The sequence below is a fragment of the Pagrus pagrus genome (genome assembly GCF_965226575.1).
Source record: "Pagrus pagrus genome assembly, chromosome: 20".
NCBI classification, from domain to species: domain Eukaryota; kingdom Metazoa; phylum Chordata; class Actinopteri; order Spariformes; family Sparidae; genus Pagrus; species Pagrus pagrus.
In genome coordinates this window covers 11,939,828-11,952,974 of record NC_140207.1, presented here as the reverse complement: position 1 = coordinate 11,952,974, position 13,147 = coordinate 11,939,828, and the positions used below count along the sequence as shown (strand labels likewise).

Here is a 13,147-nt window from a genome sequence, read left to right as displayed (position 1 = left end):
CATTCATACACAGGCTTTAATTTGTTTGTATTTAAATTGATCATAAATAGTGGGTGATATACCCAACATTTGAATATTTTTTATTGTGTTTCTAATAGCACCTTTAACACATGAGTACTCACAAACACATTATACTTTAGAGAAAAAAGTATTCTAGCATTATGTCACAATATGACGTAAACAAACTGTAATTAAGATGTCTTACAGTATTTGCAGATTGTCTTTGACAGCTAGCAGGATTTTATTTGAATATAAGACCGCTTATTGTCCCAGTATTGGTGTGTCACGGCAGTGTTTATGCGAGTCATGCAGCTCAGCCAACTGTCAACAATACATCTGCTTTGGGCAGATAATGACTCGTCGTCATGGCTGCTAAGCTACTGAAGATGCCATTTGGGAGATAGAGGGAGGCCTAATAAATTGCAGCATGGAGGTTTTTACAGAAATTGGACACTGGGGGGCCCTCTTGGGCAAGCTACAAGTCTATGTCTGTGTGCAACTCCTCAGGCTCATGTTTTTCATATGCAGGCATGAATCTCATCTCACTATAAATGCCACCAGAGACAAATACAAACACATTTACAGTCCACTTAATGGCACATGGATGTGTTGTATGCGATATGTGTATATTGACTTGTTGTCTTGTGTGTGTTGTTTTTTCCCGCCGCGGCCTCTCTGGCGCCCACAGAGCAGTTAGTGTTGACCACCATTAGGCAGGAGGCTTCTGAACTACAGGACCCAGGCCAAGGCGCCGGCGCTACCATGCGTGCCTGCCTCACAGACAGGTTTGACAAAAGTGAGTTTGCTCGAATTAGACTGGATGACGCCCTATTTGTGTCCAGAGTCCCAAGGTGCATGCGGCCATGCGCAACGGCTAGGAGCAGGTGTCTACGAACCCCCGGCCCTCAAGAGCTACAATGTCTAGCTCCTAACTAGAATGCGCTCTGGTTCTTGTCAGTTAAGACATGATATTACTGCTGTGGACTCTGAATAACGTGTAGCTCCTTTGGGCCTGGAGTGATGAATGCTGAAGAGGAATTAATCCTCTCACTGCATGTGCTTTTAGATGGTGGGGTGAGCACTTATGTCAAACCATGCTGATAAAGAAAAATATGCGATATGCACTGGGGTCTCTGAGAAATACTTTGAACAACAATACGTAAGCATGCTGTCGAACACAACTCATGCATGTATGGACATGGCATGCCTGACGAGAGCATGTACATGAACACTGCTGCATGCATGTATGACACATAAGTGACTGTCAGCTGGATTTAGAGAGGAGCCAGGGGAGTAGCTGCATGTCGGGGCCTTGCATGTTTTCTGTCATTAAAAGTTGTGTGTTCACCTGTGTGTGTGTGAGAGTGTGTCCATAATGCAGTGTCAGTGTCAGTGTGTGTGTGTGTGTGGATGTATATGTGCATAACTCATACATTATTGTAACGTATGTCTGTGTGCGTGTTGCAGACTCACCTGTAGGATTATCATGTTATGGCTTAGCTGCAGTTGAAGTTGCAGAGCAGACACAGAGGGGATTATCATTGCTCGCTCACTTGGCTCGTAAGAGGCTTTCTTGCCTTACCTCCTACTCTGTTACGATGGCAAATGAACCCACTGGGACCACTTGAGACCATGTCAGCCAGGACCTGCATGTAGGGCCTGCAGGTCACCTCGGAGACCGGGACAGCCATGGGACGTAGAGGTCAACCAAGCAGAAGATGCTCTGTTGGTAATGCTTTGCTGACCACACAGCAGGATTATAGGCTGGACAGGGGAACACGGGAGAGGATGTTTTATGTTCTTTCAATTTAATTGAAGTTTATGTAATGAGTGAGCTGGTTGTGGTTTACGGTTAAGCTCAATAACATTCTGACAGGGCCTGCGGCTGTTAAAAGATTTAAACCTGAGAGCCTGCTGTTATGGGGCAATGATTCCAAAAACCTTGTGGCCATGTTTCCAAGAGTGGAAGACAAAACATGCTGGGGTAAATTATGCATATTTTATGCAATATACTTTGACTTACCATGCACATTCATCAGCACAAGTGCATTTGCATCTAAAATGTTTTGACAGTTTTTCGGATAATAAAATTGAGGAAACAGCCAGAGTATCTGTTCTCTCGCATGGCTTGTGGGGGTGAGAGCGCTTCGACAGCTGTGGATAATTGTAGCTGCTGTACTATAACTGCTGTTATGATTAGTAGCTATTTCCTTTCTGGCTCATTGAATCCGTGGGCAGGGTGTTTGGAAGACTGCATTAGACATGATTGAATTAAACGCGTAAGCATCTCAAGACCTATGTTTGTGCCATTTAAAACACAATTCTGGCAGTCGCACTAATTGACACAGCCACTGAGGGAGACGCCGTGATAGTGGCTGACATGCGAGTCGTTTGTTGAGTGAAGGCTGGATCCCAGCAACAAGGCAGAGTGTCTGGTGAAATATGCTCTGGACATACTGGAAATTTTAGATGAATTATGCAGCCTGTCGCCATCCATTATTCAATAGCTTAGCCTGCTTTTTAACAGTTAAACTTTGGCCCCATGCCAGGGCAACTTGGGCACAGCCAAAAACACAAAGTCAGTACCCCATATTAAGATATTATGAGGCTTGTTATGAATGAAATCTCCTTCAAATAATATGTATCATGGAATTAACTGCACATTGCCCTTGTTCTGCATACTGGAACAGATATTTTTTTCTGTCCACTGCATAAAAGGCTTAATAGGTGGTTAATGACAGAGTTATTCACATTGGAAAGACAGAAAAAATACTTTTAAGCTTCTCTACATAATGGAACAAAGTTTGGCTAATTAATGCATATGACTGTTTTTAAGAAAGGGGACACGTCTTGTTGAAGCCTCACCAACAAAATGGGTAGCTGGTAGTATCTTGCTGGCAGGGAATGAGATCAGAGTGTTTGTTGAGGTCGGATCAGTCTAGTCTTACCTGTTCTGGCTGCAGGTTATCAGACCAATGTGGTACCTGTCCGTCTAGCCCGGGAGCTTCATGTGTAATTGACCTGGCTGTGCTCTGCTGGGGCTTTGTTGCTGACTCATCGTAGGTGCATCAGTAATGAGTTACGGAGGTGACTGCGTCTCCACTCCATCAGAGATGAGTAACCGAGGCATTGATCTCCTTAGAAATTAATCGGAGCTGAAGTGGACTGCTGAGAAAGACATTATTGATCTGTTTGAAAAGCTAGAGGGGTTAAAAAGTAGAGGTAAAAGGTAAATAGTTCAACAAGAACAGAAACAAGCAACAAGGCATAGAAAAGGTATCACGAGGGAGAGAGAATGGTGTTTAAACAAAAGAGAATTGCTTCATGATAGTCAAGTATACGATGACATTACAGGTGACAATGTGCCCTGCATGTACCTTTAACCTTGTATCATCCTTAGTCATTTCCTTACAATCAGTCGTTATCTTGATTGACCCCAGTGCCATTTGCAGTGTAGAGTGCTGAGCTATGATTGTGACTTATAGCTCTGCTAGGTCTGGTCCGGAGGTAATAGCCTGGTCAGAGATTTAGAGATAAGAGATAGACTGCTTATTATAATTTTGCTTGTATAGACTTTGACCCTTGCTCCCTGCTTTGTGCAGACACTTTGTGGGCTGGCGTAGAATAGCACTAGCCTAGGTTTGAGTTTCGAACAGTGTTCAAGCTTTTTCAATGTAAAGCAGGTTTCTTTTGCAAAGGGAGAATGGCAATGAAGCATACTACAATAAAAAAAGTTTACCTCTGAATGCCTCAACTTCCACTGCACTCAAAAATGATCTAATTATCATATCTGTTTCCTGTAAAATGCGCAACTTAAGGTCTCTTTCAATGGAAAAGTGGAAGTCTGATGTGTCGATAGTGATGATGGCACATCTAGTAGATAAGCCTGACTGGCCTATGTCTGGGTCATTTTACAATTCCTCGCCTACTTTAGATCAACAAGCTCGCTTGAGTGGAATATAATGATATTAACTTAATTTTGTTTATCGATGAAGGGAGAGAGTTACCCGTCTGTTGTGAGAATGCACTGCTGCAGAGAGAGAGAGTTTCAGGACTGTGGAAATTCAATCTGCTGAAGCCTGGCAGTGCTTATTCTTTTCTTAATTATTAATGCAATTAGCCTGTTGTTGTTTCACTTACAGACAGACACACACAATGTGCAGATCCCAAGAAAGCTATAAGTATCCAATCATCCAAGAATGACAATAATCCCATAATACATGTCAGAGTGCCTGTTGTAATATTGTAGTTATACATTTGAGCTCACTGTATAATAACAATTGAGCACCACAGGCGTACTTTAAGGCTTTGTGGCTGTGGTGTTATCAGTATAACGAGGCTACCCAGATAAGCAGCAGGCTGTGAGACATAAACTATCTGCTTTCTATGCAAGCTAACAAGGGAAAGAGCAGAAACCTGTAGTAGTTGAACGCTGCTGTCGGACAGGCATCGGAGGGAAAGCGACATGAAGTGATCTCCTGATGGATGGCTCCTGCCGCACGGATGTCATTTGACCCATCTGTGGCTGACCACAAGACCTGAAGGCGATATCAGGCTTCTGGCCCTTTAAAAGCGGAGCCCCGGCTTGCCCCTCCGCAGCACTGAAGGAGCTCCATATGGCTTCCTCTTGTTGTCTGGACTTGCAGCAGTGAGCCGCTCAGCATCAAATTGCGGGGAAGAGATCGTCCCAATCGTGCCCGACAAAGGCTTCCCGAGGCGGCAGGTGGCCAGATGACACGGCAGCGGAGCTTGGCGGGCCAGCATCTTTCACCAGGGCCGGGAGCTTCCTCCTCTGCGAGGCCGAAGGAGAAGAGAGGAGCCACGGGCACGCTGCTGCATCTGTCCTCGCCCAGGTTCGCCGTTTGTTGTACCAGCTGAGTAAACTGTGGCGCTCAGACCTGTTTGCACTGCTCTCACTTTACCACAATGTCCCTGCTGAACTGCACTTATTATCCCGTGACTAGGCGCACTCGAGGAGGAAAAAAAAAAAAAGCCCTGCTCCTGGAGCTCATGCGGGGGTGAATGAGCGGAGATCACGACGCTGTAAAATGGTTGGAGATGACAAAGCCGGGGTGGCGGGTAGGCAGGGAGTCTGCAGAAGGAGCGTGTTGCATCCTCTTCTGTCACTTTTGAAAAAAAAAAAAATAACTATAATTTGTGCCTGTAGCTTAATGACAGCCGCGACTTGCGCCGGGTCTTCTCTGTATTACATATGAGCAAGTTGACGTGCGGATAAAACAGACAAACCCGGTGTGTTTGTTCGCCATTGTGCATCCCTCAGCACATCCATTATACGCGGGGGGTCCCGTGGGCGTCGCGAAACGCGCGTGTGTGCATTGACGGTACCTGCATAATAATACTGAAAGACAAGGGGGGCTGTTTATAACGGGAAACGTCATTGAATCGACCCCGCCGGCTTCAGCATACATCAGCAGACAGTAGCCTCTAGTACTAATTGGTCGCCTTCGCTTTTGAACTGTAAACCACGTCTCCAGTCTGTCTCTCTGTCTCTCTCTCTCTTTCTCTCTCTCTCTCTCTCTCTCTCTCTGTCTGTGTCTCACTGTCTCTCACTCACACTCACTCACTCAGCCTCGCCTCTCTCCCATCAATCCAACGGTGCAGGACCTGCTTGCTCCTCCGCCGGTTACCGCAAGGCAGATGATGAGATGTCCGGGACCACTTCCCAGGCGGATCCCGTAGACGGCACGGCGCGGACGGTGCTGCTCAACCGGCCCCAGAATACCAAGTTCTGCGACAACCATGTCAGGTAGGGGGCATTTACCGACTGCATGTTTTGCTGGGATGCATGTTGTGTGGCTTGTATGCACTGAAAGTCTTTATAAATAGCAGCTTAATGAATGAACAGACCGCCACAGAGAGAGAAGGGAGACCACAAGTTTTAATCATAGCAAAGTAGACCTATCTCTAGACCTGTGAAACCTCTGCTCATCTTTATCTGACAGTTTTTTCATTATTGTGTGTTTATTCAGAGAGTGATAAGCTCACACAGACTATATTTACTGTAATATATTTTTTTTGCCTGTAGCTGTTCCAGGGAGGTCACAGTGAAGGGTTGGCTTGTAGGGATTAGCTGTCTTGCTATGGACACTCCGGCATTGTTGATATTTGCTCACGGGGTTTACACCCATGTTGTCGGGTTGAAGGACATTACAGCCTGTTTGTATGTTTATCTTCCCGGCATGCCATGTGCTCTCATTTGGACTTTGGACCACTGAGGCTTCTCTCTCTCTTTCTGTCTCTTAAAGATATTTCCCTTTTTTGAGCTTTGCCTTAAACTTAAAATATCTTGTTTTAGTTCTATGGATACTACGGGTGAACTCTATTGATAAGGATGTTTAATAACTCATCTATTAAGTTTGCAACTCTGCAGCGGTGGCCACGGGTAAGGCTGACATATATCACTGCCTGAAGTCCACCTGAGAGCCTCAAAGGAAAAGTGCTTGGCTTTACAACTTAACATGGCCGTGTTGCTTAATCAATGCGCCCTCATGAATGTTTAAGGCTGCCAATAAAAGTAAAGTAACCACACTTACATTTGTTTACATACGTTACAGAAATCACTTTAACTGTGTCTCTCTGGTCAAAAGTGTGTTTTGTGTTGTTTGAGGAGTAGTGAGGGGTCACGATAGAATGAGTGGTCCTGAATTTCACAGAATGAAAGCTGTCTGATCTGATTCTCAGACCTCGGTCAAAGGCTTGAAGTGTGATTTTTGTAGTCCTGGCTGTCTGTGGTCTGAGCAGCTGAGGCAAGAAGTGCACTACAAGTCTTGGACCACACTCTTTAGTATTAATATTTCACATGTTGTGCCGGTGTGTCTTGGTTGCCCTCCGTGGTTAAACACTGAGCAGCCGAGTGGATTTCCTGCTTGTATGCAGTCATCTGTCATAGGCAGGGTCACGGGCACGGCCAAATGGCACGTACTGCAGTGGAGGAGTCTCCTTTATCAACATCCCAGCTGTCGTTGGCATATTTATTGGCTCAGTCGGGTCATAAATACGAAATCACAGCCAGGCTAAAGGTATTAGAGTTTGATTCAGACAGATGCCAATTTAATTAGTCCCCTAATTTTTTACCTTATATAATTCCTATTTGTATCTACAAACTGTGCCTGGCGCCATAGGGTCCCAAGGCTCATGTTCTCATGAGTTGAAGGCTTGTCATTAGTCAGTTGACATTCAGTGGTCCGCCAGTATTGTCAGGAGATTCGATTTCACTTTTAAAAGAGCCTATTTCAGCGCTACAAATAAGATTAAGGCGGGATCTGCCTGGCTCATCTGATTGGATCACATGTGTTGTTCTGCCCCCGCTGCATGCTGATTGGAGAGTCAAAAGCACTTTCGCTCCAGAGGCATGCCCTTCGATGTCCCTGTGTTCCTGTAACTCTTTAGTTTATGTTTTAAAGGTTCAATATCCCTATTGATTTTCCAGAGATTAAAGCCTTGTAGCTTTTATCTGTACACTCAGCTCACCTCCTCTCCACTCCCTCTGTCCTTCACGTCCATATTTTATTGTATGGAGTTGTTTTCTACAACCTGAGCATTAGTGCTGCTCTGATGCGCACAGATGAAGCAAAGTGTTGCAAACCTGCTCCATTATTCTTGAACACGATCATTTCTTTTCCGGATACTGCACCAAATCTACCTGCCTGTGTTCTTCCACTCAGAGGGATGACTCCTCTCTGACTTCAGCCCAGTGTTTTCTTTTGGCCTATAAGTACATGAAGAAAACTGACCTTTTTTTTTTTTTTTTTTTTTATAAAAAACATGATGAAGCCACACAGCAGCAGGAGAGAAACACCCCTGCAGCTAACAGCTGCTAACGCCACCAGCAAGTTGGACATCTATAGTATGAAAAACAACCCAGCCAGATGTTTTTTGCCGTTTTTTTCTTTTATGCTTGGTGCAGTGGTGCATGTGTGATTGTCGTGTGTGGAGTCTGGTATCACTTGTCTTTGATTAGATTAAGGCAGCTTTATCTGCTGGATCATAGGTGTAGTATCACTAACCCTGAGGTATCTCGAGCACGGGGGTCAGGACATTGAGTGTGTGTGTGTGGCAGCTGTTACTACACTGTTTTGTGTGTAATGTCCTGCTCTTTGTGGTTTTGTGTCTGTGTGGAAAAAGCGGTTATGGGTTCATCTCCTAGGCGATTGCGAACTGGTTTTGTGTTTGGCCATAAGTGTGCATTCTCGCACACAAACATGCACTATCCATTAAACGAAAGCCATCGCAGGAGCTCTTACTTTTCACTCAGGCGTAACAGGAAAAAACAAGGCCAGCCTTGCCTTGAAGGTTGCCTTTTTTAATTTATTTTTAGCCTCTCTAAAAGCTCTTACGGTAGCTCCCCACTATAACAAGGCTAATCGATAGAGTTGTCTGATCAATACAGTTGATAGACAGGTTGAGATGCCAAGGATTCTTGCACCTATCATCTGGGGTGCTGGGGCTAAATTTAGGCATTTGGGTTAAATATATTGGTATACTTATAGGTCTGATGTGTGTGCAGCCCATAATGGCTCTGTTTGCCCTCCTTTGAGCACAATTGAGTGTTTCTAATAGATTTTCAATTGCCACATTATAGAAAGCCAAATGGAGTCTGTCGTTATTCTGCCGTTATGCTAATGCTGTTCGAGAGTGTCAGTGTAGAAAATCGTTAGCAGACGATGTATGCACGTATTCCTACTTTTGCTAAAGTTTCTTTGGCTCTGCCTCCATCTGTTTGAATGTCAACAAATAAAGTTATCTCCTTGTCTTCTCCTGCAGTACCACCAAGTATGGGGTGCTCACCTTTCTTCCCCGGTTCCTGTATGAGCAGATCAGGCGGGCTGCCAACGCCTTCTTCCTGTTCATCGCACTCATGCAGGTAAACCCCACGCACACAATGGCAACGGCTCGGTGTGTTGTTTGTTTGGTTTCACTTTGATTCCACGGACCACACAGATCCGTGAAACGCTTGTTTTGAATCTTTCCAGGATTACGACTGACCCAGCTATTTTTGAAATACTGAGTTATGGATCATTGAGAGTCGTTTTCTAGATGTCAAAAACTCAGATTTGGTAAATTTTCTCAGAAAGCCAGATGGAACAGAATTCAAGATAAATATGAATCTAATATTTTACAAGTGCGTCACATCACAGGGTTGTGCCAGAATGAATATATCAACATGTATTTAACAGATATTACTGCTACCTGATTGGTTGACAGTATTTTCTTTCTTTTTTCTTTTCACTATATGAAAATCATCATGCTCTAATGTCTCTGCCCTGACGATCAAGTATTCATAAATACTGCAATGTTGAAATAAATGGCTGTCTCAATGGCTCTGCTAACAGTATCAGTGTGCAAACTCAACTGGTTATTCTAAGTAGCTAGCCTTTGGCCTTAATGTAGTAACTGTTTATCTGTGCCATTACTGTAATGGACCATTATGGATGCTTTAGGCTACTCAACATTCGCTAGTAGCAATGATTTCTGAGTGCTGCTTCTCTTGACTCTCCTCAGCAAATCCCTGATGTATCACCGACCGGTCGCTACACCACACTGGTCCCACTCATCTTCATCCTCACTGTGGCCGGGATCAAGGAGATCATAGAGGACTACGTGAGTACCACATCATAACTTGCTACATGGGCAGAGGTTGCTACTTTTTTACTTTTAAAGTGTCTGAGAGAGGGACTTCATATGGTTATCTTTATCTGTGTCTTTACAGAAAAGACACAAAGCAGACAACACAGTGAACAAGAAGAAGACAACAGGTATGGTCTGCATGTATGTGTGCTTGTTAATGTGCATCATCTGTCTGTGATTTTTCCATGAGTGTGCTTGTGTCTATTTGTGTGGGTTTTGTTTTCCTTTCATGGCTGAGTGAATAGCTGTTGTCTGTCACTCACTATAGTGCGGACCCCAGACAAAAGTTTAGTCGCTATGAATACTGTATGAGCGCTGCTCTATAGGCTGACTGATGGCTGTGTTGTCCTTGTCTCTCAGTGCTGCGAAACGGAGCCTGGCAGACGATCATCTGGAAACAGGTATCACTATCATCACAGACCTCATCTTTGTTACTCTGTCGCTCATCACTGCTCTTGTCATTCTCTTTGCTTCACTCGGTCTTACAATACAGTTTAATGTACTTTATGGCATGTGTGACTCAGTCTGTGTTTGGTCAGGATCTGTCTGCTTTGGATCCCTGACAGTAAAAAGATACTCTGCCAATTAGTATTGATGTTTTAGGACCAGATAGAAATTGAGTTTGCTTGTTGTTCTTCGGCTTGATTTGTCCAATATTCCACGTGGGCACGTCTTGTTGGTTGAATTATTAGATTTTCTCTGTTGGTCTGCAGTTCATCTGAACCCCTCAGTCTTACGACCTGCTTCTTCCAGTGCAGTCTCTGCCAAATTAAAGTTACCTGCACAAAATGAACCCTGGGTTGTCTCAGTACAGTGCATGTTCATGGTGCAGTATGTTTTCTTGAGATCTGGTATTCCTCCTGAGTGTACTCATTAACTGAGCTCCAGCTGTGTACAGCCTTGCTCCAGCAGGTCAAATCAAATCAAACTTGAGTCCTTTTAATGTGGGGGACAAAAGTGTAGTGGGAATTAGACCCCTTTGTTAACAGGATCAGAGCAGGTGAAGGAATTTGTACAGAGCTGCCTTGTTAACTCAGTAAGGAGTTTCCCTAAAATGGCTATTTTAGTTGAGAGGAGAACTTTTGTTGCACATTTCACTGGATTTACTACTTAATTTGACTTAAACGTGCAAAGATTCCCCTTGAGCTTCCTTTGCCCAAAGGAATGTCAAACGTTGGAGCGCATCAGTAATGCAGCAGTAAACATTCTCTGGGACCAAGCTAGTGTGTAGGAGTTTATTTTGTCTCTGTACTGGGAAAACAAGTCTATGGGCCAAGAAATCAGGACAACAAGCAACCTGAAGAACTGCACTGACTAGTTTACACCAAATCTGATGGCACACGCTGGCTGTGTTCGAGCTTGTCTGTCTCTCCTGATGAGGCCAAAACACAAACAAACCTCAGTTTTTTGATTTTATCCTTGTGCAGTCCAGAGAATGTTTGTCTTGAGAATCTTTTGTATGTTCATGCTTTTGTATATATTGCTATTGAGTGTCACAGTATTTTTTCCCAGGCTTAAAATCGCTAAAAATGGACTTTTAAAAATCTACAGTTTTGTAAGGCTCAGATTTTCTCTCCCTGAACTAAGTGAACTTGTGAACTCTTCAACTTTGCCTCATTTTTGTCCTTTCCTCATTCTTTCTCTTATCTGCATGGTCTTTATGTCTTATCCTGGTCTGCCTTTGTTGCAGTCCAATTGAAACAGTTTAAGCTAAGCTCTGCTGTGCTCACTGTCACTTTATCTCAGGTCTTCCTCTCTCTCTATTGGCTGTCTCTCGGTTGGTCACTTATTAACTTGCATCTTGTTTCCTCTCTCTGTCTTCCTCCCTTACCCCTCCTATTACCCCTTACCCTCTGCCCTAACACCCCTCTTTTTCTTTCTCCCCACCATTCTTTCTCGCACGCCGTTGCACTGCTGCATCCTGGCCACAAGGTGGCAGTAGGAGACATAGTGAAGGTCACCAATGGCCAACACCTTCCAGCTGACATGGTTATTGTGTCCTCCAGGTCAGACTGTGTGTTTGAGTGTGTGTGTTTGTTTGGCCACATTTATGTGTGTTCGTCTCTTAATGTACATTTATTGTGTTTTATGCTACTTTTTAGAGCCGTACGATAATTTTCATTGTCAATCAATCTATTCACTAGTCCATATTTCTTACTCCATTATTCGATATTCAAAATTGTCATTGACTCACTTCCTTTTGATTGATGGATGAATCATTTTAAGCACTACAGTGTTTTGATGCGACTCTGCCTCTTCTCCACAGCGAGCCACAAGCCATGTGTTACACTGAGACGTCCAACCTGGATGGAGAAACCAACCTGAAGATCAGACAGGTATGGCACAGGAGCAAATCTGTTCTCTCAGTGGATTGATAGATTCTGCACATGGTCAATGAGGAATGTGGCTAAAATAAAACCTAATATAAAATTAAGTTTAGATACAGTATTTGTATACTTTGATAACTGCGATGGGTCACCAATGTGAAGAAGCTGCTTGCTGTCTTGAAAGAAGGTCAGTGTTTTAGGTTGGAGTAGATGGTTGGTGTTGTTTTCGAAACATCAATCCCTGTTCACTAAAAGTGCTCCCTCAACAAACTTTCCTTGACTTGTCTTGATAAATTTTTTCCAGGGTCTCACGCTCACTGCTGGTGCTCAGACCTTGGACGACTTGATGGCTCTGTCTGGCCGTCTGGAGTGCGAAGGCCCCAACAGACACTTGTATGACTTCACTGGTACACTGCGGCTGGAAAACCAGAAGTAAGACACACACACACACGTACTGATCAGTTACTGATTGATGCTAGCAATTGTATTGTCAGTATTATAGGCTAATTCTTTTTTTTTTCTTTTAACATGTTAGTTAATAGTATCTAAATAGTGTCTGCATAAAACAGACCTGGCCAAGACTGAAGGAAAAGAGAATATTTAAAAGTCAGGAAAAGTTTAGCCTGTTATATTAAAAACATTTGCATTCTTCATTAATTGAAAATTAATTGATTTAAAAAAGGGTTTTATGAAATACAAATACCAGATGACAACTATGTTGATGAAGGTTCTCAGTCATCAAGGTCATGGGAAAGTGCTATATCGTAGGCAACTGGACTTGACAAATAACTAAAAAATGCAGGTTGCCCCAAATCTGCATTCATATATAATGTTTTGTTGCTTATCACCTCTCTTGTTCTCCTCAGTCCAGTTCCTCTGGGTCCAGACCAGGTGTTGCTGCGCGGCGCCCAGCTCAGAAACACGCAGTGGGTTGTGGGAATTGTTGTCTACACTGGCCATGACTCCAAACTGATGCAGGTAAACCCATTATCTGAGTAGACTGTGTATACTGTGTCTTTTTTCAAAACGCCTGAGAGCAAAGGAATTTTAGGTTTAATTTGATGATTTTTTTATACTTTGAATCTCCTTTCCTTGTTTAGTTCATACTGATAGTTTAGAGCTTTTAATTGACTGTGCGGAGGAGCACATCCAAGCTGAGTACTTTTAATCCT

General features: G+C 43.6%; 1 protein-coding gene across 6 annotated transcripts in view; it reads left to right on the top strand.

Moving 5' to 3' along the window:
- atp8a2 (ATPase phospholipid transporting 8A2) overlaps positions 1–13,147 on the top strand; it is a 46,837-nt gene that overhangs the window by 2,045 nt on the left and 31,645 nt on the right. For 2 of the 6 annotated variants that reach the window (XM_084341211.1, XM_084341209.1), the window contains exons 2-11: positions 689–796; positions 5,590–5,767; positions 8,785–8,884; positions 9,523–9,621; positions 9,731–9,776; positions 10,009–10,049; positions 11,581–11,654; positions 11,915–11,984; positions 12,280–12,407; positions 12,842–12,953. In XM_084341211.1, the coding sequence (XP_084197337.1) occupies positions 689–796; positions 5,590–5,767; positions 8,785–8,884; positions 9,523–9,621; positions 9,731–9,776; positions 10,009–10,049; positions 11,581–11,654; positions 11,915–11,984; positions 12,280–12,407; positions 12,842–12,953 (956 nt within the window). Of the gene's footprint in view, positions 1–688; positions 797–4,615; positions 4,854–5,589; positions 5,768–8,784; positions 8,885–9,522; positions 9,622–9,730; positions 9,777–10,008; positions 10,050–11,580; positions 11,655–11,914; positions 11,985–12,279; positions 12,408–12,841; positions 12,954–13,147 lie in introns of those variants that run through there. The other 4 variants (XM_084341210.1, XM_084341214.1, XM_084341213.1 and 1 more) reach the window with 4 other exon arrangements.